Raw genomic sequence first — 22,087 nt, 5'->3', positions numbered from 1 at the left:
GAAGGGAGCCCCCAGAGGCTGGGCAGAGACAAGAACCTTCCCTGGACAAGAAGGAGCCAGACTCGGGCTTGCTGCTGACAGGGATTTTATTGGGACTGAGTTGTGAAGATCTGCGGGCTGCCTCAGCTCCAGGTCAGAGCTTCTCTGGCTCTGGCTCCGGCTCCGGCTCCAGCTCCAACTCCCGCTCCAGCTCCGGCTCCGGCTCCAGCTCTGGCTCTTGCTCCAGCTCCCCTATCTTGCTCTGAGCCTGAGGTGGGTGAGTCCCATGCTCCAAGGCCGAGAATCTTCTTGGACGCCACTGTGGGAAGACATGGACGGTGGGTGGGGAGAAGGATGAAGGGAAAGAGAATAAGGAGGATACTGAGTGCATCTATTCTTTCCCAGCCCCCTGCCCTCCCCATCGGGTCCCAGGCCTTTTCTCAGCAACCCCCCCTCCCCAGACTTTCTTGGGTTGTCCTCCAGGTACAAGGAGTCCCTGGAGAGGCTTATGAAGAAGGGGCTCTGAAGGCAGGATGAGAAGCCCACCTTGGTCATCTTCCCTGAGGAAGGGATACCAGATGGCACTCAGAAAACTGAAGAGAGGGGAGGCCAGTGACCGGTGCGGGCTGAGGGGTGTCCCCAGCTCACCTGTCTTCTCCAAAGGTGAAAGCCAAGGGCTCCAGTCATCAAAAGGAGCAGAAAGAGGATACCAAGGATGAGAAAGAGAGGGAGATGGCCTGTTTTCAGGGCACCTGGGGCCCTCCCAGAGCGCTGGGCACCTACAGAAGGAGTTCAACGTGAGGCACCAGGTCATAGCTGAAAGGATATCTTGCCACACCCTCATACGTTGCAGATGCAGACAATGAGGCCCAGAGTTTCGGGACTTATCCAGCCAGGGTCATTAGCTAATGAATGGCAGAAGTGGGTTCGGGACTGGACACGAGGTTAGAAAGAAAAGATCTGGAATGCTGGCAGAGAGGGGTCTGGAAAGTGGGATCGAGAGGACGGGTCTGGAGCTGGTGCTGTGGCATTGTGGGGTCTCAGACCTGGGCCAGCCGGCTCAGTGAGGTACACCGCTGTCCCGAGAAGCCTCTCCCCCTGATACACATGGCACTGCCAGGGCTGGGAAAGGAGTCTGGCCTCCTGCATCTCCAGCCAGGGTCCTGGGGAACCTCTCCAAGACTGCTTATCCAGGGGGCTCCACACAAAGCGCTCTTGTCCCGACGCCGGGGTCACCTCACAAAGCAGTTTTCTCAGCTTGCCAGGTAACCCAGAGGATTTGGGAGTCACTGAGAAAATCAGAGGGAAGAGATCTTTGGGGACCCGACCCTCTTCCTTGAAACCAAAGATTCAACTCCCCAGTCTTAATGGCCCCAGCACTCACCTGGGCTCTGATTGGGTGAGGTTGGGGGGAGGAGATGGGGTCAGGGCCAAATTAGTCTTATCAAGACAAAGCTCTGCGCAGATCACTCTACAGCTCAAAAGCCGTCCAGGCTCTCTAGTGCCTTTGGGGACCGTTCAAACCCAACCTGGCCCGGAAGGATCACCTAACAAATACCATCTTGGATTCTCTGCACGACTTTCTACTCAAACGCTCAGAAACCCCAAGATCAGCCCCCATACACCTTGCACTTTTTTTGCTTCCATGGCTTGGCTCACATCAGGGCCCCCTGCCTTGAGGTGCCCCCCAAATGAACTCTGCCCCCTTTCCTGAATGTTCAGAGAACAGTGAACTGACCCACCACTCAACAGACAGAGCGTCTCAAAGCTGTACGGTGAGAGGGAGGCCGGGTGGGAGGACACCAGTGGTGAAGGGGCTTGAACTAAGCATAGCGGTGGAGGCACCTGACGATTTGGTGGCACAGACGCCGGACCTTAGACCCCGAGGCTGGCGCTTCCCAGCCGTGTGAGTTGAGAAATCCCTTCTCTGTAAAATGGGTAACCATCTCTGCCCGTGAGTTGTCATGTGCAGAGAGCCTGGAAAACTAACACAAAATAGCTGACCCTCAAGAAGGCCTTGGACGGAGAGAACTGGGAGCTGTGGGCTGACTGGATGTGAGGAACCAGGAGGCCAGGTTTCAGGGGAGTGAGATACGGGTGGAGTTACCGGCAGAAAGGCTAAGTCAGCAGGAGGACACGTGTGAGGGAAGGATGGGGCTCGGAGTGAGGCTGGGGTGTGGGTAGGGCATCTCGGTACAGCTAGCCTGGAGCAGGTAGAAAGCCGGCACTGGCCCTCAGGAGATGTCTGACCTGTCAGCGTGTTCACTGATTCGCTCAGTCAATATACAGTACTAAGCACCTACTATGAGGTGCTACTGTTTAGTGACCACAGGTGAGTATTACAGACACAGCCAAGCTGTCGTGGCTTACCAATCCATCAACACACGCTTTCTGAGTTTTTGAGTTTTGTTGTGGTGTGGTTTGTTTTTTTTTTTCTGTGTTTGTTTTATACTCTCTTAAAAAAAAAAAAAAAAGCCCTTGCTCAGTAAATATTTGCTGACCAAGGGACTGATTTATTAACTCCTCCCAAATCCAGGCCACTTCCTGCAACTTTAACCCAAGCACTAGTCCCCAAGTAGATGAGGATTCTAGAGTCCACCTCTTTTGAACCATTCAAACTTTTGCCACTTCTTCTTACTTCTCAGACCTTCCTCCCAATTCAGAGCAGGGGAGTCCCTCAGAGAAGAGTGGAATGTTCACCTAGTGACTCAGGGGAGATTTTCAGTTTCAGTTCTTTATGTGGGGGCGAGAAAGGAGGCCACCAGGGCAGCCTCTGCAACTTGCGCCCCCTGGCCTAGCATCATGAGGTGTCTGCCCAGTCTTGGCCCAGCCGGCCTGCCCTCCCTGTCCCAGCTGCCCTGCGATGGGAGCTCGTCCTTTCCCACCTGGGGCTGACCTGTGATGACTGCCAGAGTGACCGTGGCACTGAGCTGCTGTCCCTGCAGATGGATGTGGCAGGTGTAGGCCCCAGCCTGGGCCTGGCTCACAGCCTCCAGTTGGAGGTTAAAGTTGCCATCGCCTCCAGCCACCAGGAGGTCAGGACCCCCGGGAGGCGTCCACCTGGCAGTGAGAGAAGACTGGGTCCCCACACCGGGAGGCAGGCGGCAGGGTAGGTGCACCCTGGAACCTGCTCCTGCATACACTGTCAGAGGCCCTGAGGGCTCCAGACCTGGGAAAGAAGGAGAAACCAAAGTTGAAGCGGAGAGGGGGAGGCACAGAGAGGCTGGAGCACTGGGGCCCCGGGGGAAGGGAGGCAGACCAAAGGAGGTGGTCTGGCTCTGAAAAGCACAAGGGTGCAGAGCAATGTCGAAGTGAGGATGCTCAGAAGTGTGAGGCCCAGAGCATTCACAGTGGGCCCTAGCTGCCAGAGACCTGGTTTGGGGACCCATAAGTCGAGGGGGGGGCAGGGAGGGGTTGTGGTCAAGGGCGAAGGCAGACTGGAGGTGTTACCCAGAATGGAGAGGTTGTACGTGATGGAGACATTGAAGCCATCTCTGTAGGTGAGGATGCAGCCCCATGGCCCAGAGTCTGAGGGGCTGACTTTGGGCAGGAAGAGGAAGCTTCCAGCTAAGTGGTGATGGGGGGACTCCTGAACAGGGACTCTGCCCCGGAACCAGTGCACAGAAGCTGGCGGGTCAGGGCGGCTGAAGGAGCAGTTCAAAATGACCCAGTCGGAGATCCTGAGGGACCCTGGGGGGCTAGCAGTCACTGCTCACAGAAAAAGAAGGTTTGATCAGCCCCACGGCAAACACTTGTCTTCTCCTTCCCAACCCTCCTCCGACCACTGCCCTGCAAGCCCCCCGCCCCCGCCCCCCCAGTCCAGGGCCTGGCACCTGAGGTGCTTAAAATGGGTGCTCCGGATCTCCTGCCTCTTTCCCCTGCTTCCCCGCCCCGCCAACCTCCAGTTTACTTGGCTCGATCTACCCTTGCCTGAGGATCCCCTCTAAGCCCACCCCTGAGCTACGGATGTCTAAAATGAGTCACTCTAGCCCTGCACTCTGCCCCCCAACCCAGGGGTGCCTCACCTCCTCCACCCTGGCACTCCCAGTGTGGGTGGGGGAGGGGAGCTCCGGGGGTGAGACAGTCTCTCCATAGGGTCCTCTCCCCACACACGTACTTCTCTGGGGGCCCCTTCCACTCTGCTCCCCACCCCCTCCCGCTCCCCTTTTGGGGGCTCTCGGGCGGGGCCCAGGGCGCATCCTGAGAGGCACAGACACCCCCCCCCGCCCTTCCTGCCTCCGGGGCGACGGGGACCGCGGCGCCCGGCTCCAGCCCCGCTCCCCGCGGCCCGCCCCCACCTACTGGAGGCCTGGCCCACGCGCAGACGGAGGCGGCAGGCGACGGAGCGGTCCCGGAGGTGCACGGCGGCGCGGTACTCGCCGGCGTCGGCGCGTCGGGCCGGGCGCAGCCACAGCGAGAAGTCCCCGCGCTGGAGGCCGCGCTCTTCCACCTGCACGCGGGGCTGCAGGGGGGGCCTCCCGCTGCGCAGGCCGCCGGCCGCCAGCATCAGCACCACGTAGGGCCGCGGCCCGGGGCCCCGCGCGGACGGCGCGGCGGGGCGCAGGGTGGGCGCGGGAGCCGGAGGGCCGCTGGGCGGGAGAGAAGGACGGGACTGAGAAATTCAGGGGGGAAGAAGCCCGGGGCAAGAGGCAGTCCAACCCCACTTCGACGATGAGGAAAGCCCCCCAAAAGGGAGATCTCTGGACCGCTAACCGACCCCATCCCCGTCTCCTCTCGGGTTGGGCCAGCGCCACCCACTCTCTTGAGGGGCAGGTGTAGAAGGGATGCAGGTGTGAGGGGAGCAGTCTTCCGAGGAAAGAAGGAAAGGCAGCGGGGGAAGCGGAGCCACGGCTTCAGAGCGACTGACAGCTCAGGGGAGGAGACAGAGGGCTGGCTTGGGCCTGGGGTTGTGAGTCTGGATGCCATTGCTCTTGGCTTTGGGGGTCCTATTTCCCAAGTTAGGGGTGCATACCTGTCTGGTAGATGGTGCCAAGTGACCCCTGCGGTTCGCAGAAGGCTGACATCCTGGAGAGGGATTGTGGGGCTGCAGGGGAGCTGGGCAGGAGCCCCTTCCTGGGCCCACACCACCGGGACCTCTGTCCCAGACCCTGGAGCCTCCACTGGGGAGGAAAAAAGAGGCCAAGGGGAGGGGCCATGAGCCAAAAGACTTAGGAGCAGAGAAGGAGCCTCAGTTAACCGAAGGAGAAAGAAGGCTGAGGAAGATCTTGGGTTTCTGTCCCTTCCCCACCCAACGGGAAGACTAAAGAGAGGCTTTGGGGGCAGAAAGGCTGCCCCAAGCAAGGCATTTAGAAGAATCCACCCAAGCTAAGGACCTTGGCAGCTGTGAGGTCCAGACATCCCTGCTGACCACACCCTGCCCCCACCATGATTCTGAAGTCAGCCCTCCCAGAGGGTCAGCCCCATCTTACCTGGAGCCACCCACCGCAGTTGCAGAAGCAGCAGAACCAGTAACGGAGCCTCCCACATCTCCCCTTAGGCCTGGGCCACACTGAGCCCCGCAAAGGGAAGAGGTCAGAAAGAAGAGAGGAACGGATGGACGAAGGAGAGTTCTGCAAAGAAATGGGGTGAAGGAAGGGAATCTAGAAGAGGGACAAGGACAGAGACCTGGAGATAGAGGGAAGAACCAACGACCAGAGGCTGGAATCTAGAAGCAAGCTGGCCAGATCTGGCAGCAGAAGTTGGGGGGGGGGGGTCCCAGGAAATGGGCAGGGCAGTGACAGAATAGAGTGGAGGCAAGGTGGCTGTCTTGAGCTGGGAGGCAGTTCTGCTGCTCCCAGGGCCCTCGCCCCTGTCCTTCTGCCTTCCCTCCACCTTCCCCACTTCCCCTCCCCGTTGCCCCCCCTCCACACCCCAGGGCTTATGGTTTCGCTTCGCAGTGGAAAGTCTGAGGGGGTTGATTCCCAGCAGCATTACCCTCCACCTCTGTGGTGGCGCTCCCCTTGTTTATTTCCTCAGTCCTGGGTGTCCCCGCCGACCCCTCCCCCCTCCCCCACCCTTCTGACTATTCCTCTTCCCGGGGACCTTCTGCGTTCTCTCCAAGCCATTTCTGCCTGGAACGACCTGCTTGCCCACCTCTAAGCTGCAACTCCAGTCCCAACATTAACACTTTCTTCTTGGCAAAGCCCCTCCCTTGGTACTCATCTCCTCGCTCATTCCTTTAACCTCCCAGGACTTTTACTTAGCATGAGGCCAGCCTCCCCACTCATCCCATGGCTCCTTGGGAATAAAGCAGACCTAAAAGATGGTAGGTCTGGGGAGGGGCACTCCAAGTCCCCGGAAAAGAAAAGCTACATTATATTGAGCCTTCACTATATACTAGAGAGACTGTATTGGATACTTTACAAACAGTAACTCATGGACTCTATCCCCCATTGTACAGATGCAGAAACTGAGGTAGGCTCAAAGATTGACCAAGGTCAGTTAGGGAGTATGAAGCCAAAAGGTGTGTCTGTTTGTGTGTCTATAGTCCAGACTCTGGGTGAGTTATGGGTGTCCTCTTGAATGGTGGGGTCAATGAGTCACACACACATTAACACCCCTCCAGTTCAAGACCCCAGTGTAGTCAGCAGCTTCTCCCACTCCAGAGGTTTTGAACTAACAGGGCAAGGGAGATACGGAGAAATCCAGAAATCCTGCATCAGAGATTGAACTCAAGAAAAAGTGACAGAACTAGGGAAGGAAGTCTGACGGAGGGGAACTCTTGCTCCCCACCCCACCCCACCCAGCCAGAGGAGCCCAGCCCAGAGAGGGGGAGCATGGGTGCCAAGAACTTGCACCACACCTGGGAACCACAGGAGGCCCTGGAGTTTTCCCCTAACCAAGTGCTCACTTCCACACTGCTAGGTAGAAGACACATTTGATGCCAGACAGCTCTCACTCCAGGTCCCAGGAGGCTGAGACCCAGACCTCCCAGCCCTCTCCCACTTCAGGGGCGGGACTTCCTGTTTCTGAGGCTGTTTCTTTGCCTGGTTCAGCACAACAGAGCTGGTAGCTTTCCACTGGGCTCAGCAGTGTCTAGACCGGGTATGGGCTAGCAGGGAAGTGTGTGTGTCCCGCTGGGGAGCATCCCCAAGAACCCGAAATGAGAGAAGAAGTTAGTTCTCAAAGAAGCTGCGGGCTCCGTGCCCACCGCTGGAGTGCTGATCTTGTCTTCTTGAGTGGTGGCTGGTAGGAGGGTGCAGCTGCTTTTCTATAGAAGGCAAGGGTCCTGATGGAATGTAATGTCCGCCACCCCACTCCCTCTGCCCTGGGAAAGCAGGAGACAGGTTAAAAACAGAAGCGCGACCGTTTCTTTATTAAATTATACAAAAAGGGGAGGAGAGGGGAGGGGGGCAGCTGTGGGGCTCGGCCCCAACCCTGGCCCCACCCCGGCCTGGCGCTGTCTGAGAGAAGGGGATCTGAGGGAGACCCAGGGATCAGGCAGGGTAAGGATAGACAGGACATGAGGCTGGGATGCAGAGGTGAGGAAGGAGAGGCTACCAAAGGAGGGGTGGAGGAGGGAGGGAGGGAACAAGGACAGGAAGAGGAGCGACTGGGGACCAGCTGGGGAGCTCAGATGGAGCAGGTCAAGAGGTGGAACAATGGCAGAGTGAGGATAGAAGGGGCAGTGTCTGGAGAGGCGGACACGAGAAAGGCTGGGGACAAAGAGGGTGGCAGCTCTGGGGCAGGGTCCAGAGCCAGGAGCCAGGTGAAGAGTGGCTGCACTCATCTGTTCCCACCCCCACCTCCAGGCCCTGAGGGGCCTTCCCACCCCCAGCCCACTGGCGGGGGGCTCATGCCGACGCCCCATTTTCTGTCTTCTGCCGCTTGGGATCCGCTTCATCCTGTGGAAGGAGAGTTGGGGTAGCTGCAAAATGGGAGAGGGACCTCCCCCTGTCCCGGCCCTGCTCCAGCCCCCGCCCGTGCACCACAGGGATCCAGGTGCAAGTCCAAAGGGCTCCCAGCCCCTGCTGCATCCCTGACAGCCCCTCAGGCCCCACAATCCAGCCCAAACCTCCTCTTCAGCAGCTCTCTTCAGCGCGGGCCCTTCGTCGTCATCATCTTCTTCTTCCTCATCTGAGGAGCCAGAAACGGGTCATTGGGGAAGGGCAGGAAGCTCTGGCACAGACCCCCTGTGGTCGCCCTCAGCCCTGCTTCAGGTCTTCAAACCCACCCTGACTCTGTTCCTTTGAGCCCAGCCGCCCCTGCCCCTCCCCACCTTCTTCTTCCCCTTCATCCTCCTCCTCTCCGTCCTCAGCAGTTTCTTCCTCTTCCTCCTCGGCTCCGTTCTCCTCCTCCTGTGGGGACCCGGAGAGGGGAGAGGAAGCAGTGTCAGGCTGGCCCTGGGTGCCTCGACCACGACCACCACCACCACCACCACCACCACCACCACCACCACCACCACCACCACCGGCAGGGGCACTGGGAGGGCCGGAAGGATGAGGCAGGGAGGGTGGGAGGGGCCAGAGCGAGGGTAGGACCCAGCCCCCTCCACCCGCAGGTAAGTGGGGGGCAGCTCCGAGGCTCCTCCACCTGACCCCTCCGCACCTCCACCACTTCTTTCTTTCGCTCTTTTCGGCTGGCCTTCTCCTCCACCTTCTCTTTCTTCTCCTTCAGGTCCTGCAAGAGAGAAAGAGGTCACCTTCCTCTCACCACAAATGAGCTGCAGCCGTCCCTCCTGCCCCGCTCTCCCTCTGCAGTGAGCTTAGAGGAGCGTGAGAAGGAAGGAGCTGGCCACAGCAGCTTAGAGGCAGAACAGAGGTCCCGGGGTCCGCAAGGCCACAAGGGGGCTGGCACCAGACACCTTCCCCGAGACTCAAGGGAGGAGGGAAAGTGATGAAGACAGTGAAGGGGCAGCTGGGCGGAGGCAACCGCTCATCACTCCCACCAAGTTCCCCAAAACCTCACGCTGAAGAGTTCGGCTCAGCAAACCAAATCCCCTCCATCTGCTCTCAGCCCCGATGCCCCACCCCCTCTGGAGGTCCCTCCGCCTTCCTGGCCTGCCCCCTCCCACTGCCTGCCCTGCTCTGCCTTTTGTCTACCTCTAGGGCCTTTTCCTGAGCACACTCTCTCCTGGGCACCCCTCCCAGCCTCCCCCTCGAACTCCTCCAATGCCTTTGTTTCTCTGGCCGTGTGTCCCCCCACTCCTCAGGCTCCTACGTGGCCAAACACGACAGGAACAGGGACAGCACCCCAGCATGATGCACACCTACTCCAAACCAGTTCCAGTAGTTTCTTCCTCCCTACGCCCAGCGGGTGGTGTGCCCGCAGGGTGCGCACTGGTGTGGTGGAAGGGCAGAAGTAACCATTTCCGGGGGGAATGTCGGTAAAGGAGGATAAAGGAAACGTGGAAGGGAGAGGGTACTGGACATGGTAGTTGGAGAGAGACAAACAAGGTCTGAGTCTGGGCTGATGAGACTGTAGATGGAGAAGATACCTGTCTGCAGTACCCTCCCTCCTTCACCCCAGGAGCCCAGCAGGCACACCTTGAACGTCCCATTCTGCTGCGGCAGATGGAGATGCTCCCGGGTCCCTTCTCTCTGGACATCACACAGGCTCTTCCAATTTAGATTCCAGTCCTCTCCCCCCGCCCAACTGCCCATGGCGGGCACCGATCAACTGTGGCTGTCCCTGTGTGATCTGATCTGGTGTTGGCGTACAACTCTGTGTATCTGATTCCATGTGGATGGAAGTTTTCTGTGCGAGTAGATCACCCTGGAGGGTGTGTCCTTTCTGGACCAGGATCAGGGACAGCAGTAGGGGTTGGTGCAGAATGGTTGACCTGGAGGGACACTCAATTCCCTTCTCCCTTTAAGAGGTACACAGGACACCAGACCCTCTCACTCCAGCTCGGTTTCTTCATGCCACTTCCCTGTCCTCGTTTCTTTGCCACATGGTCGATAGGGCATTTCTATTACCTGGTGGGCTTTCCCCTGCATCCTGAGCCTGGAAAGCCAGGGGCTACTTGGCTTCTCTCTGGGGGCCCCAGCACCAGGTCTGTGCTGCCCTGGCCTGAGTTTCCCATCTGGGCTGATAGAGAGAGGGAGGGAGAATTAGAGGGAGGGAGGGAGGGAGACTACCAGAGACCAAAGTCCAAGGGGCCGGCCCCTCTCCTCCCCTGTCCTGTCCTTCTGGTCACTGTCCTTCCATGATCCCTGTTCCAGGAGGGTATGTGACCTAGGTCTTGTGCTAAGCAGCTCTCTGGCCTCATTTACTCAACACAGGCACACACGCTGACACAGGCTGACACCGATTCACACACAGAGCTACAGAGGAGCGCCCACGAGATCCGGAGACACATTGCCCGGTGTTTGGGCATTCTGGCACACACTCTTGAGACAGCACAAGAGCGCAATGGAGCCACTCGGCACTCACAAAGCAGCAACATGGCTCCAGAACATCTACGTCTCCACATGCACACATGTAACTGACACGGGCAGTCCCACACACTCGCTGGATTTCAGACATACAAAGACACCTACTCAGAGAAGTCACATGCCACCGCACAGCCCACCGGAGGGCCTCATGGCACACCTTATCAGCTCTCAAACATAGCCCCTCTCTGCCACTGCCTTTAATCCCATGGGTTGCCCCCTTTCACTTCGGGGGGCCTCCAGGAGACCTCTGCGACCTCCTCAACAACCAACCCCACCCTCCCCCAAAGTCGGGCTCCCAGCCCCCAAACGCTGGCCGAATTAATTTCCCAAAGCGACACTCAGCAGGTTCCCTAGGGAAATTAGAGGAAGGCTGGAAGAGAGGCAAGGGCAAAGGGATGGGGCCAGGGAAGGGAGCCGATGAGAGCAAGGACGGCTCGATGCAATGCCATGCAACGCTGAGCTTCAGCTTTCTCGAAGGCTATTCCCGCCCCCCTTCATGATTTTTAGGAATCCAAGACTCTTTAAGTGTGTGTGTTGCGGGGGGAGGGGGAGAGGCTGGAGGGGGCTATGGAGAGAAAAGAGAGCTTAAGGCCAGTGGGGGAAGAAATGGATACAGACGGAAGGAAAGGAGAGGAGAAAACGGGCAGAGGCAGTAGCCGACGGAGGAGAGAAGCAAGAGGCGGTCGGGCCTCGAGGGGAGGGGCCCGAGAGCAACAGCCTCCCGGGAGAGTCCTGTTTACTCTGGAGGATCTCAAACCGCTTAAGAGGAAAGGTGAGGTCAGACTGGAAGGAGAGACGGGGAAACGGGGCGCGGAGAGAGGCAGCGGGGGAGGGGCACGGTAAAGTGAGCCGCGGCGCGCTCCGACGGGAAGCGGACGGGGCAGAGGCGCGCGGGCCGGAGCCGGAGAGGGGTGGGGACGGCGACGGGGGCCGGGCGCGGGCCGAACGGCGAGGCCGGAGCCGCGGCGCGCAGCCTCAGGAAGCTAGAGGGCGCTGGCGGGAGCCGCGAGAAGCGGGTTAGGCAGCGCCGGGCAGGGGAGCGGGGGGGAGGGCGGAGTGGGGTCCGCCGGGACCCGGCGCCAGGGCAGCGTGGGGCCGTCGGGGGCGGCGTGGGGCGCAAGACCGCGCGGAGCCCGGGGGTCGCCGTCCCCGCCCGTACCTTGGCGCTCAACTCGGCCGCTGCCTCCACGCTCTTCTCCGACATGGTGCCGGGGCCGGGGCCGGGGCTGGCGGGGAGCCGGGGTCCCGGGGCCGGGACGGAGGGGCCCTGGACGGCGGAGGGTGGCCGCGGCCGGAACCTAGCGCGGTGGCGGCGGCGGCGGCGGCAGCGGCAGCGGCGGCCGCTCAGCAAGCTGGGTCTCTGGAAGAGGCGGCAGAGGCGCGCGGGGTGGGGCGGGGGTGGGTCTGGAGCGGAGACCCGCAGGGCTGCGGCCGTCCGGAGGGCGGGCGGAAGGGCGGTGCGGGCGGTGGCCGGCGCGCTCCGGCCGCGGTCGCTCGGTCCTCGGCTCGCCGCCCCCGCACCAGCAGAGCTGCCGCCGACCAGCCGCTGCCGCCCCCGGGCAGGGAACCCGCTTATAAAGGCGGCGCTGCCCGACGGGAGGGGCTTCCCAGGGGTGGGGCTGGCGGGAGCGGGGAGGAGAGGAGAGGGGAGGGGGATGAAAGCGGAGGTTGGCGAGGTGGGGATAGGAGGATGAAAGCGAGGGGAGGGAGCGCGCGAGAGGCGGGAGGGAGGACAGGACCAGGAGGGGGAAATGGAGAGACTGACGGTCGCGGAGAAAGGAGTAGGGCGAGGAGGTGGGAAGGGGTGGGGTTCCTGCGGGGAGGGACCTCTCCGAATCCCGACCTACTGCCTGCGAAAGTGGAGTCTGTCTTTTGGGGGCGGACTGGAGGGATGGCCAGAATCCTACTGACCCTCCCCCGCCACCCCCCAAGAAACCCTGAGATTTTGCCGAGGGATGGGGTGGGAGAAGCAGATGGAAAGGCCGGGCAGGTATTTGAGAAACTAAAAGCTTAAAGAAGAGGAAGAGGGTGGCGGAGCTACTTCCACATCACGCTGGCTTTCCCCTCTCCTATGGCATCTCCTTTCTCTGGGGGGCCTCAAGAGGGGATGGGAGGGCCAAAAGGGCAGCCCACCCTCTGTCTTGCCGGAGGCTGACTTTTGTGAACCCCGCTGGGTTCCTCCCTTCCTGGATCTTTCTGGAGATCTAGAGGAGTCAGAGGCCCTCCAGGCTCCTTCCTTCTCTTCCATCTTGGACCGCTCTTACTCGCCCATCTCATCTCACTTGGCTTTGCCTGGTCTTTTTCTCTTCATCCCTGCTTGTTCATCTGTACCCAGACCCCTCCCTCACAACCATTTATCCCTCACATCTCTCATTCTTCCGTTGCCTCTTCTCCACTTCTCATTCCCCTCTTCTACCCTTCCATCTCAGATCTCCTTCCCCTCTGTCCTGGACCACACTGTTCCTGTCTCAGACAGACTCTGGCCCTATACCCTTCGCTGATTTCCCCCAACTCCTTTCTTCAGGTCCTGACTGATCTACATTTTCCCTCTCTTTGCTTTTCTCTTTCCTCTGCTGCCATCTTCCCAGCCTTTCTGGATTGTATTTGCCTCCTTCGCAAGGGGTTCAGGTCTGGAGTTCCAGCCCCACCCTGTTCGACTCATCCTCAGTTCCTGGCCTGCAGTCTCAGTATCTTTGGATCATTTTGAGAAGCTTGGGGGTTTCAGGAGCTGGGTGTATTAACGGTCAGGAAGGTGGATGGAGTGGAAGGCTAGGGTTTGAAAAAGATATTCTAGGTGTGTATGCACTCCCATATTTGTCTATCATTATCATTGTCTTATCATTTTTATTTTCTTAATAAGAGAGTCACACTGATCAATCATCATCATTTGGTATCTGAGTGCTTAAATATACCATCTTTTGGTCCTATGGTGTACACACCTCCCAATTTCTCTTTCTGACTCTTCCTATCAGTTTCTCAGTCTCCATCTCCTCAAAAATCTTGGAGCCCCACCCAGCTTTTTCCTTGCCGGACTCTGATCATCTTTCTCTGAGATCTTTCCATCTCTATCTCAATCTGTTTCTCTGACTCACTCACTGATGTCTTTAGCGATCTCTGACCCTCTCCATCTCTGTACTCTCCTGCTTCATTTCTCTCCCTCTCCCCTCTCCTTTACCCCCCACCCAGTCTCCCTGTCTCGCTCCCTCCCGTCACTCTCTTTCCTTTCCCTCCCACCCTCCTTTCCTCTTCCCCTTCACCACCTCCGAGCCCCGCCCGCCGTCTCGGACACCCTGCTGGGCTCTTACCCTGTTGCCCTGGTAACCGCCCCCCACTCCGGTCACCTCCACTCCCCTCCCCCCTCCAATCACCGCCACCAACAACCTCCATCCACCTTCCTCCTATTTTTCCTGAGAGCCAATAGAAACCCTGTTGCCAGGTGGAATGCTCATTTGAATCAGCCAATCCAGGAGTCTAACTGCTTGCCCTGCCTTATATGGGGATTTGAGGAGGGCCACTCCCCCCACTCCAGCCCCACAGGGGACCAGCCCCTCCACTGTCCTTTCTCCCCGCCCTGGAGAGAGCCTGGGACCCTCCCTGTCACCCTCGTATAAGGGCTTGGCCTCCCATTTCTCTAACTGGGACCACCGGGGTTAGTGCGGGGGAGTGGGCCGGACTGTGGGCTGGGCCTCTGGGTTGGGGGTGGGAATGAGGTGTGATTAGGAAGGGGAGGCGGAGGGAGCCGGGAATTTTGCCCAGGGAGGGGTGTCTGGGAGCGGAGGCAGCTGCAGTGGAAAATTCCAGGGAGATGGAGAGGCAGAGAATGGGAATCCTGCCCCAAGGCCCAAGGGAGTGCCTTGAGAATCTAAGAGTTTGGACACTAGGGTCCCCAGGGACCACAGGAAAAAGATCCAGGAAGCAGAAGGCCTGGATCTAATTCCCTTCCTGCACGGGAGAAGCATCTCTTACCCTTTCCTGTCTGGTTGGACAGCAGAACCGGCCTCCTGACGTCTTAGCTTCATGAGAAAGAAGCTAGAAGTGGAACTCAGGATGAATTTGGAACAAGTAGGATGCTGAAAGCCTAACCCCTTAGTCCTTAGGGTTAGTCTCTGGGTCTCTGGGGCCAGCGGTGTTAAATGATGCCAGCTTGTGTTTGCTCTTTCCAGAGAACTACTTCTGGAGACCTTGTAGAGGCTTGCCTATTCCTAGAGTTCCGTTACTCCTCAGTCCAACTGAGAATTTCTCCCACTAGTTGAATGGGGAAACCTGGTGCTTCTTACACATTTTCTGGAGGCGGGAAAAAGGAAGCCAGGTGAGAACAAGGGAGACATGAGCCCCCTGGAAACCCTGGCTGCTGGCCTGACATCCTAGAGATTTACCTCGATACTATGTGAAAGGTGATCAAGTCTAACTATTGCCATCTCATTCTTAAGTGAATTCTTCCTTGTCCCCACCTTCCTGAGTTTTTTCAGCTTGCCTGTTGATCTGATAAGTTAAGTGCTAAGGAAGTCCTGGTGATCCTCGGAGGCATTAGAGGACAGACAACTGAAAGTTGAACCTTCCCACTCCTCACTGTACTTTTTTATCCCCATTCCACTTCCAGTATAACTCTTTTTTTTTTTTTTAAGATTTTATTTATTTATTTGACAGAGAGAAACGGAAAACAAGCAGGGGGAGTAGGAGAGGAAGAAGCAGGCTCCCAGCGGAAGAGCCTGATGTGGGGCTCGATCCCATAACGCTGGGATCACTCCCTGAGCCCAAGGCAGACACTTAGCTTAACGACTGAGCCACCCAGGCGCCCCCCAGTATAACTCATTTTCTATTCCCCTTTTTTACTTTTCCTTTTTTTTTTTTTTTTTTTAATCTTTTCAAAACTCACGTCAGGGGAGAGGAGAGGGACTCCTAGAGAGAGACCTAAACCAGCCTAGGTTTGATCCTGTTTCTGTTTGCTGCCTGCAGGAGTGTGTCTGAAGAAAGCCTCTTCCCAACACTGGGGCACATCCATCAGGAGCACTGCCCATCACATTGTATCCATCATCACATTCCACAAGCTTTTAAGTAGAGGTAAACTTTTTTCATTCTAGGTTTTCTTTTTGCCTCTTCACCAAGCTTGAACTCTTGCACTTCAACAAACTTAGGGAGCTCCTCCTCCGTGTCCGACACTGTGCTGTGCATGGAGACACGAAGCTGAAAAAGAGATGGTCCCTGCCCTCAAGGAATAGATGGGAAGAGCTCAACGTACAGCCTGAAAAGGGACATGCAGGGGCGCCTGGGTGGCTCAGATGGTTAAGCGTGCCTGCCTTCGGCTCAGGTCATGATCCCAGGGTCCTGGGATAGAGCCCTACATCGGGCTCCCTGCTCAGCAGGGAGCCTGCTTCTCCCTCTCCCTCTGCCTCTGCGGCTCTCCCTGCATATGCGCTCTCTCTCTCTCTCTCTCTCTCAAATAAATAAAATCTTTTTAAAATAAAAAAAAAATCTTTGAAAAGGGATGTACATCCAGCACTCTTTCCACTAGGCAGACAGCACACTATCTCCATGGGTACACTTTTCTAGAATGCCTCCCGGATCTCTCCTGGTTTTATAAATCCGTATCCATTGTTCCCAACTCAGAACAGCCTCCCTTCTTTCCCCCACCTTTACTGATTGTCTCCTTCTCCTGTGCCTAATACCTAGAATGATGCTAGGCACCAAAGAGGAAGAGCTCAATAAGTCATTGACTTCCTAGCCCTGACACACACCATTTTGGCCTCATTCTCAGAGCCCTCTCAGCCTTCTTTATTTGAGTAGGCCTCTCTCTGACTTGGGATCTTCTAACTGCTGATGTCCTGGTGGCCACTGTCTTTTACGCTGTCATCATCACAACCAAAAGTTGTGTGGCTTTCTTACTTCCCTGTGCATCTTGTCCCCAGCACAAAGAATTGGTTTTACCATCCTACGTCTCCTCCAGATTTTCTGATTGGCTTTGTAATTCTCCACATCCTCTTCCTGACCTCCTTCACTTTTAGACCGAGCCTAGTTGCCGCTGCCCAACCCTCTACAGCCCTCCTTGCAGTGTCTCCTCCTTGCATACTCTTTTCAGAAAGCTTTCACAGGCCTTCAGAAAAGTCTGGAAGGAAGATCACATTTATAGATGATTTCTGCCTCTGCCCATGAAATTTACTGTGATGATGGAAGTGTTCTATATCTGCACTTTCCAGTACAGTGGCTACTAGCCACGTGTGGTTACTGAACCCTCGAAACGTGTTTAGTGCAGCTAAGGAACTGCATTTCTTAATGTTATTTAATGTTAATTAAATTTAAATAGCCACATGTGGCTAGTGGCTACCACATTGGACAGCACCACTTTAGGCCTCAGCTTTAAACGGTCTTTTTTCCACCTTCCTGGCCTTCTCCACCCCTAGTGTTCGGTGGGTAGAATGGCGAGATCAACTCTGGCTGCCATGTTGAAGGTCACCTGGGCCACTGTGGTCATATACGTTATCGTAGGTGCAAGTCTGTTCCGGTTCCCACACTTTTACAGGTTAAACAGACCCTGTGCCTGAGGCAGAGGACAGAGTAGAAATGAAAACGCTAGGGGAAATGTTACCTTACCAGAAGTGACAGCTAGAGACTCCTTTTGCCCAGAGGGTAAAAGACTGAGGGAGGACTCAGGAACCAGGAGGAGGCAATGACAGAGCTGCCTGAACCCTTCCAGGTGACTCCAGTCTCAGAGGTCCTGTTCTTACCCTTCACAGTCTCCCTTAGACAGTCCACATGGACTTCCCTGGCTTGGGTCCCACCTTCCGCAGAAACCCGCAAGACCCGTGACTCGCAACCCTCTACCTTTAGCACTGCGACTCCTTCCCTTCTGGTCATCAATCCCTCGACCCTCTGGAGCTCCTCAAACCCCACAGGAGCCACCTGAGATCCTGCTGCTTTCTAGTTTGGTTACAGGTACTGTCCTCCACCCATTCATCCCTGCCCTGGGGGTCACCCAAGACCACCTTTTCTTTCCCTCCCCAGCTCCTCCTCTGAACATTCCTCGAGTGCCTCCCCTTCTCTCCAAACTCAGTCCTGTCTCTGCTCCACAGGTCGACATCTCGTGCTTTCTTTCTTTCTTTTTTTTTACGTGCTGACTTTAAACTTACTTATTAGGGTTTTCAACCAGGATTTAAGAATTTGTGTGTCTTTGGCCCTTACCTCCCTACCTGGCATGTGGTGGAAGGTCAAAATGTTTCCTGAAAGACACAAACTGACTTTCTACCTAAGATACCAATCAACTAAAAAATAAAAATAAAATTAAATACAAACAGACTGTTGTCATTTCCCTACATAAAACTTTTTGATGGCCTCCCCAGGCCTATAGGATGAAGTCTAGAAGCAAACAGGGCCCTTCAAGTTCTGGTCCCTTTGAGCCTAACCTATGTACCCTTATCTCTCAGCACTGTTCCCTCAAAAGTTTTGCTTCGTCCATGCTTTTACTCCTTACAATTCTTCCCAAATGCAGCATACCTCTGTGCCTTTGCACTGATCACATTTCCTGCTCGGAATGCTCTCCTGGCTTCCCCATCCTAGCCCCCAAGTCACTCCCTCCCTCTTCTGAACCACTTTTGCCCTTTTAATATACATCTTTCTACTGCAGCCTTCATCATAGGATTAAAATTGATTCCATGTTGTCCGCCCTCACTAGGCTGTGAAACTGCTGGGCCAGAGACCACATCTTCCTTGTCTTTTTATCCTCAGCACCTAGCACTATGCCTGGCACAGAGTAAGAGCTCGGGAGATTTTGACACGAACTGTCACATAGGTAGCTCAAACTTCAACCCTTAATGTCCATGTTCATCATAAGGCGTTCTGCGTCCTTCTGGATGTCTTCTTGAAAAGATCAGACAATAGGAAGTTACTAAGATTTAAAACTTCAAATTCTTTTTTTTTTTAAGATTTTATTTATTTATTTGACAGAGAGAGAGACAGTCAGCAAGAGAAGGAACACAAGCAGGGGGAGTGGGAGAGGAAGAAGCAGGCTTCCCAGCAGAGCAGGGAGCCTGATGCGGAGCTCGATCCCAGGACCCTGGGATCACGCCCTGAGCCGAAGGCAGACACTTAACGACTGAGCCACTCAGGCGCCCCTAAAACTTCAAATTCTAAACTGACCATTCACATTAGCATATCCACTCAAGAAGGTCTAACAACTAATATCTCGTGGTCAAACTGCGTGTGGAATGCACTTATTTCTACGTCTCCTCCTATTTTAGGTAGTTAGCTGCTAAAGGTAAGACTGTCTGGGGCAGTTATCCTGTGTAGCCCCCTGATCGGGATCTTAGAGCTAGACGCGATTTCACTATATTCGCAAACTGGTACTTGTATATTCTCAGTACAGTGCGGCAAGCAGAATGGTCATTTCTTTCTCATTCAGGTGCCCAGGTAAAAAAATCTCGGAGTTGGTCTTGACTCTTCTCCCTCATACCGCATCGATCCATCAGCCAATTCTGTTGGCTCCATCTTCAAAATATATCTAGAATCTGACCACTCCACCTCCTCCACTGTTTCGAATCTACTCTAAGGCACCAGAGGGTCTCACCTGGATATGGCAACAGCATGCTAATAGGTCTTTCTGTTTCTGCTGTTGTCCCCCCAACAGTCTGTTCTCCATACAACAGCCAGAGTGATCCTTCTGTAGGTCTTACAAAGTCCCACATGGTCTAGCTTCCTTCTTTCTCTGTGACCTTGTCTCTTACTACTGCTCTTCTTTTCATTCACATCAGTCTAGGCACATTGGCTTCTGTGTTGTCCCTTGAACACACTAAGCATACTTCTGCCTCAGGGCCTTTGTACTTACTGTTTCCTCTGCCCAGAATGCTCTCACCTCAGCTTTCCTGAGCTTGTTAGGCCTCCGCTTCAATGTCATCTGATCAGTGAGGACTTCCCTAGTCACCCTAAAAAGCAACCACCACTTCCCAACTACTTGCTTATTCCTCTGTCCCCCTTTTCTGGTGCTTTATTTTTGTCTATGTCACTATTGTATCTCCAGAGCCAGGCATATTACCTGACACATAGTGGGCATTCAATAAATATTTGTGGAGTGGATATGGATATGAAAATAAGCTGAAAAGTTGATTTAAAAAATGCTCTTGAGTCACTTTTTATTCTTACTCTGACCTGGTGTCCACAGTACAACTCATTCTATCTAGGGCAACTTAGCACTAATTTTCAGGCTTTTTCTCTCTTCCCCAAGAGAGAATGCCCATATACATACACACATACACTCAGTCACACCCATTCACTTTGGCTCAGGCAGGAAATCCAGTCTCCCCTAACTCTCACATCATTGCCCCATCCCCACTCTGTTCCAATATCCAACTGGGAGTGCCCCAAATGTATGACGTTACATCTAAAGAGGGTCCCTTTTCTGGCCCAGCTCTACTCTCACAAGGACTTTCTGACTTTGGCTCCACCAGAGCAGCGAATGTAAGAACCACATTGTTTCTCTTCCTTCCCCAAATCCTATCCTCCTGTGTTAAACTTCACTCCTGGCAGGGCCCACTCTCCCTCCTCATATACAGGACACTCCAGTGACTGAGAAATTTCTGTTCTTCAGAGTTCATTGGAAGGAAGGAAGGAAGGAAGGAAGGAAGGAAGGAAGGAAGGGGAAAGAAAGAAAAAGAAAGAAAGAAAGAAAGAAAGAAAGAAAGAAAGAAAGAAAGAAAGAAAGAAAGAAAAGAAGAAAGAAAATGGGAGGGAAAGAATGGGAGGGAGGACAGGAAAGGGAAGGGAAGGAAGGGGAGGGAAGGCAAGGGAGAAGGGAGACAGACACAAACTCTGGTTGTGGGGGGCATAAAAGTTACTTGTAAAATTACATTCCCTCCATTTTTGGAGTAGATGGGGACTTTGAAAATGAGCTCTTGCACTTCCTTCTTCATCCCTACCTATTCAAGAATTTCTTTATAACCTCAGACAAAGCCCAGGTTTGGAGCTTTCTCTCATAGTTAGAAGCTGAGTTGTAATTTGTAAATACTCCTAAGAGAGGTAATACACTGATTTAAAATCAGGCAGAGGTAAATATGACTGATACCGGATTCTTAGGTTTTATAAGGAAGAGGAGAAAGGTTTCTAGGCACCTGAAGACAGTAGTAGACAGTATCAGGTAATGGAAAAAGGAAAAAGGAGGCCAGAAGCAAAGTTGTATCTCCTATCCAATTTTGTGAAGGCTGGACATAATGGAATGAGAAGGGAGAAGCTGGAAGGTGAGTCACCACACTTAGTTAAGTCTGGGCCACAGAACTCTCAGAGAATACCTGATCACATGTCAAACTGCCTTTGAGGCAAGAGGGAAAGGGCCAGTTGCAGAGTGGGATGTCCAGAAATAGAGGATCTGGAGAATAAATTGAAAAGATTTTACTAAGTCTCTTCCCCAGAAATATCAATGAAAAGCAAATTTTCTTTTATTCTGTCTTTGTCTTTCTTTGGTTCTGCCAGTCTGACAGTTTCTAAATTATCTGTTCCCCTCTGTCTCCACTATTGTTTTTCCCTCTTTAATAATGATCAAGACCAAAGAAACCTGAGAAGCCCTGCTCCCAGTACCTTTTCCTGAGTCACCAGGGACCCCCTCCTCCTTCACCCCTAGGGAAGTATTGGGAACAAGTCTTTGGCATTGTCAGGCTCCACATAGCACTAATATGGCTAGCAGCCAGAGTAAAGAACCAGAGAGAGCTAGAGTTTGGATGAGTCTGGTTTAAAGTCCATCGTAGACAGTCCAAATTCCCCTGACACCCTGGGGGAGGGCCCTTCTCTCCAGTTGGGCCAGATTTTATGCAAGACATTTAGTGTGTCAAAGTTTCAATCTTTGGCCTTGCAGTTGGGTCTTCAGGGTCTGATTTCAGCTCCGCCCCTGAGTGATCCTGGTTAATGGAGCTCTCACCCCTTTCTTCTCCCAAACTTTAGACCCTTGACCTGCCTACCTGACTCGAGGCAAGAAAGATCAGTGCGCGACTGGGAGCTCCTGAGGACACAGCAGTTAGAGAAAAGAAAGGGGAGACACTGGCACTAAACTAATTGATTTCAGAACAACAACCTTTGCCCAAACCGACCCTTCACACAGGGTAACTGAGGGGTCCAGGAACCTCGCCAACGCCGGTTCCCGAAGACTGTAGTTCCAGCCTGGCCGAAGAGCGCCACCTGGCGGTCCGCCCTCCCAACCTGGATTCTCTTCGGCCCCGCGGGAGTTCTCGAAGCCTGAGCTAAACAGGGGCAGAACTGTCACCTCCCCCTGTACGTCATTCCGAGGGCCCCGCCCCTGCTTGGAACGCGCCGCCTCCCGACGGGAGTGGCCCTAGCGCCTCCCCCGCAGAACGGCCGCCCTTCCTCCCTCACCGGCTGAATGCCGCTCGGGTAGAAAATCTGCTTAACGTTCCCCCCAGGATCCGCCCCACCTCGTAGCCCACAGGGAGCCCGCCCCTCCCCCCATGGGAATCTGCCCGTCGTCCTCTTCCTTCCCCTGAGGGAACGTGCCGCACCGCCCTCCCCCGCCCTGTCCCTGCCGAGGAAGGGGCGCCCCAGCTCTTCCCCCGCACCCTCGCAGGGAGCCTCTTCCTAACAACAGAGCCCAAATCCAGGTTGGTGATGAGGCCTCCCCTCCCCTGGTCGCCGGAGGACCCCGCGGACCCACGCTCCGCAGCCCCGGGAGCGGGCCCCAACCCTCTCCCCTCACCCGCCAGTGGGCGGAGCTCCGCGGGCCCGGCCCCGGGGTGGGCTGTCCC

The 22,087-nt window shown here is 55.4% G+C and overlaps 2 protein-coding genes across 3 annotated transcripts; both read right to left on the bottom strand.

The window, feature by feature from the left end:
• Positions 1 to 70: 70 nt before the first annotated feature.
• LAG3 (lymphocyte activating 3) lies at positions 71 to 7,194 on the bottom strand. 2 transcript variants are annotated; one of them, XM_045781320.2, is made up of 8 exons: positions 5,409 to 7,194; positions 4,952 to 5,099; positions 4,282 to 4,568; positions 3,430 to 3,687; positions 2,876 to 3,148; positions 1,026 to 1,268; positions 628 to 758; positions 71 to 298 (listed from the first exon to the last, which is right to left on the bottom strand). In XM_045781320.2, exons 1-8 carry the CDS (start codon positions 5,464 to 5,466, stop codon positions 134 to 136), a joined length of 1,563 nt encoding a protein of 520 aa, XP_045637276.1. In that variant the 5' UTR covers positions 5,467 to 7,194; the 3' UTR covers positions 71 to 133. The 2 variants fall into 2 exon arrangements, with proteins under 2 accessions (XP_045637276.1, XP_045637277.1); XM_045781321.2 differs by lacking the exon at positions 628 to 758.
• A 72-nt stretch (positions 7,195 to 7,266) lies between these two features.
• Positions 7,267 to 12,049, bottom strand: PTMS (parathymosin). Its single transcript, XM_045781213.2, has 5 exons — positions 11,515 to 12,049; positions 8,527 to 8,598; positions 8,198 to 8,276; positions 7,994 to 8,055; positions 7,267 to 7,823 (listed from the first exon to the last, which is right to left on the bottom strand). Exons 1-5 carry the CDS (start codon positions 11,557 to 11,559, stop codon positions 7,773 to 7,775), a joined length of 309 nt encoding a protein of 102 aa, XP_045637169.2. The 5' UTR covers positions 11,560 to 12,049; the 3' UTR covers positions 7,267 to 7,772.
• Positions 12,050 to 22,087: the final 10,038 nt, after the last annotated feature.

The sequence above is a fragment of the Ursus americanus genome, chromosome 25 (assembly GCF_024610735.1).
Source record: "Ursus americanus isolate L20-20 chromosome 25, mUrsAme1.1.p, whole genome shotgun sequence".
NCBI classification, from domain to species: Eukaryota; Metazoa; Chordata; class Mammalia; order Carnivora; family Ursidae; genus Ursus; species Ursus americanus.
Note: the sequence above shows the minus strand (reverse complement) of the source record. Positions and strands in the feature narration are given on the sequence as shown.

Bases quoted from the DNA above. Each gene is read 5' to 3' on its own strand.
- LAG3 (XM_045781320.2), bottom strand. From the start codon at position 5,466: ATGTGGGAGGCTCCGTTACTGGTTCTGCTGCTTCTGCAACTGCGGTGG. The intron at 3,688-4,281 runs GTAGGTGGGGGC...TTCTGTGAGCAG, and splicing joins GCGCGTGGGCCAGGCCTCCA to TGACTGCTAGCCCCCCAGGG. The intron at 1,269-2,875 runs GTCAGCCCCAGG...TGATTTTCTCAG, and splicing joins CACTCTGGCAGTCATCACAG to TGACTCCCAAATCCTCTGGG.
- PTMS (XM_045781213.2), bottom strand. From the start codon at position 11,559: ATGTCGGAGAAGAGCGTGGAGGCAGCGGCCGAGTTGAGCGCCAAG. The intron at 8,599-11,514 runs GTACGGGCGGGG...TCTCTCTTGCAG, and splicing joins CGGCCGAGTTGAGCGCCAAG to GACCTGAAGGAGAAGAAAGA. The intron at 8,056-8,197 runs GTGGGGAGGGGC...CTGGCTCCTCAG, and splicing joins GGATGAAGGGGAAGAAGAAG to ATGAGGAAGAAGAAGATGAT.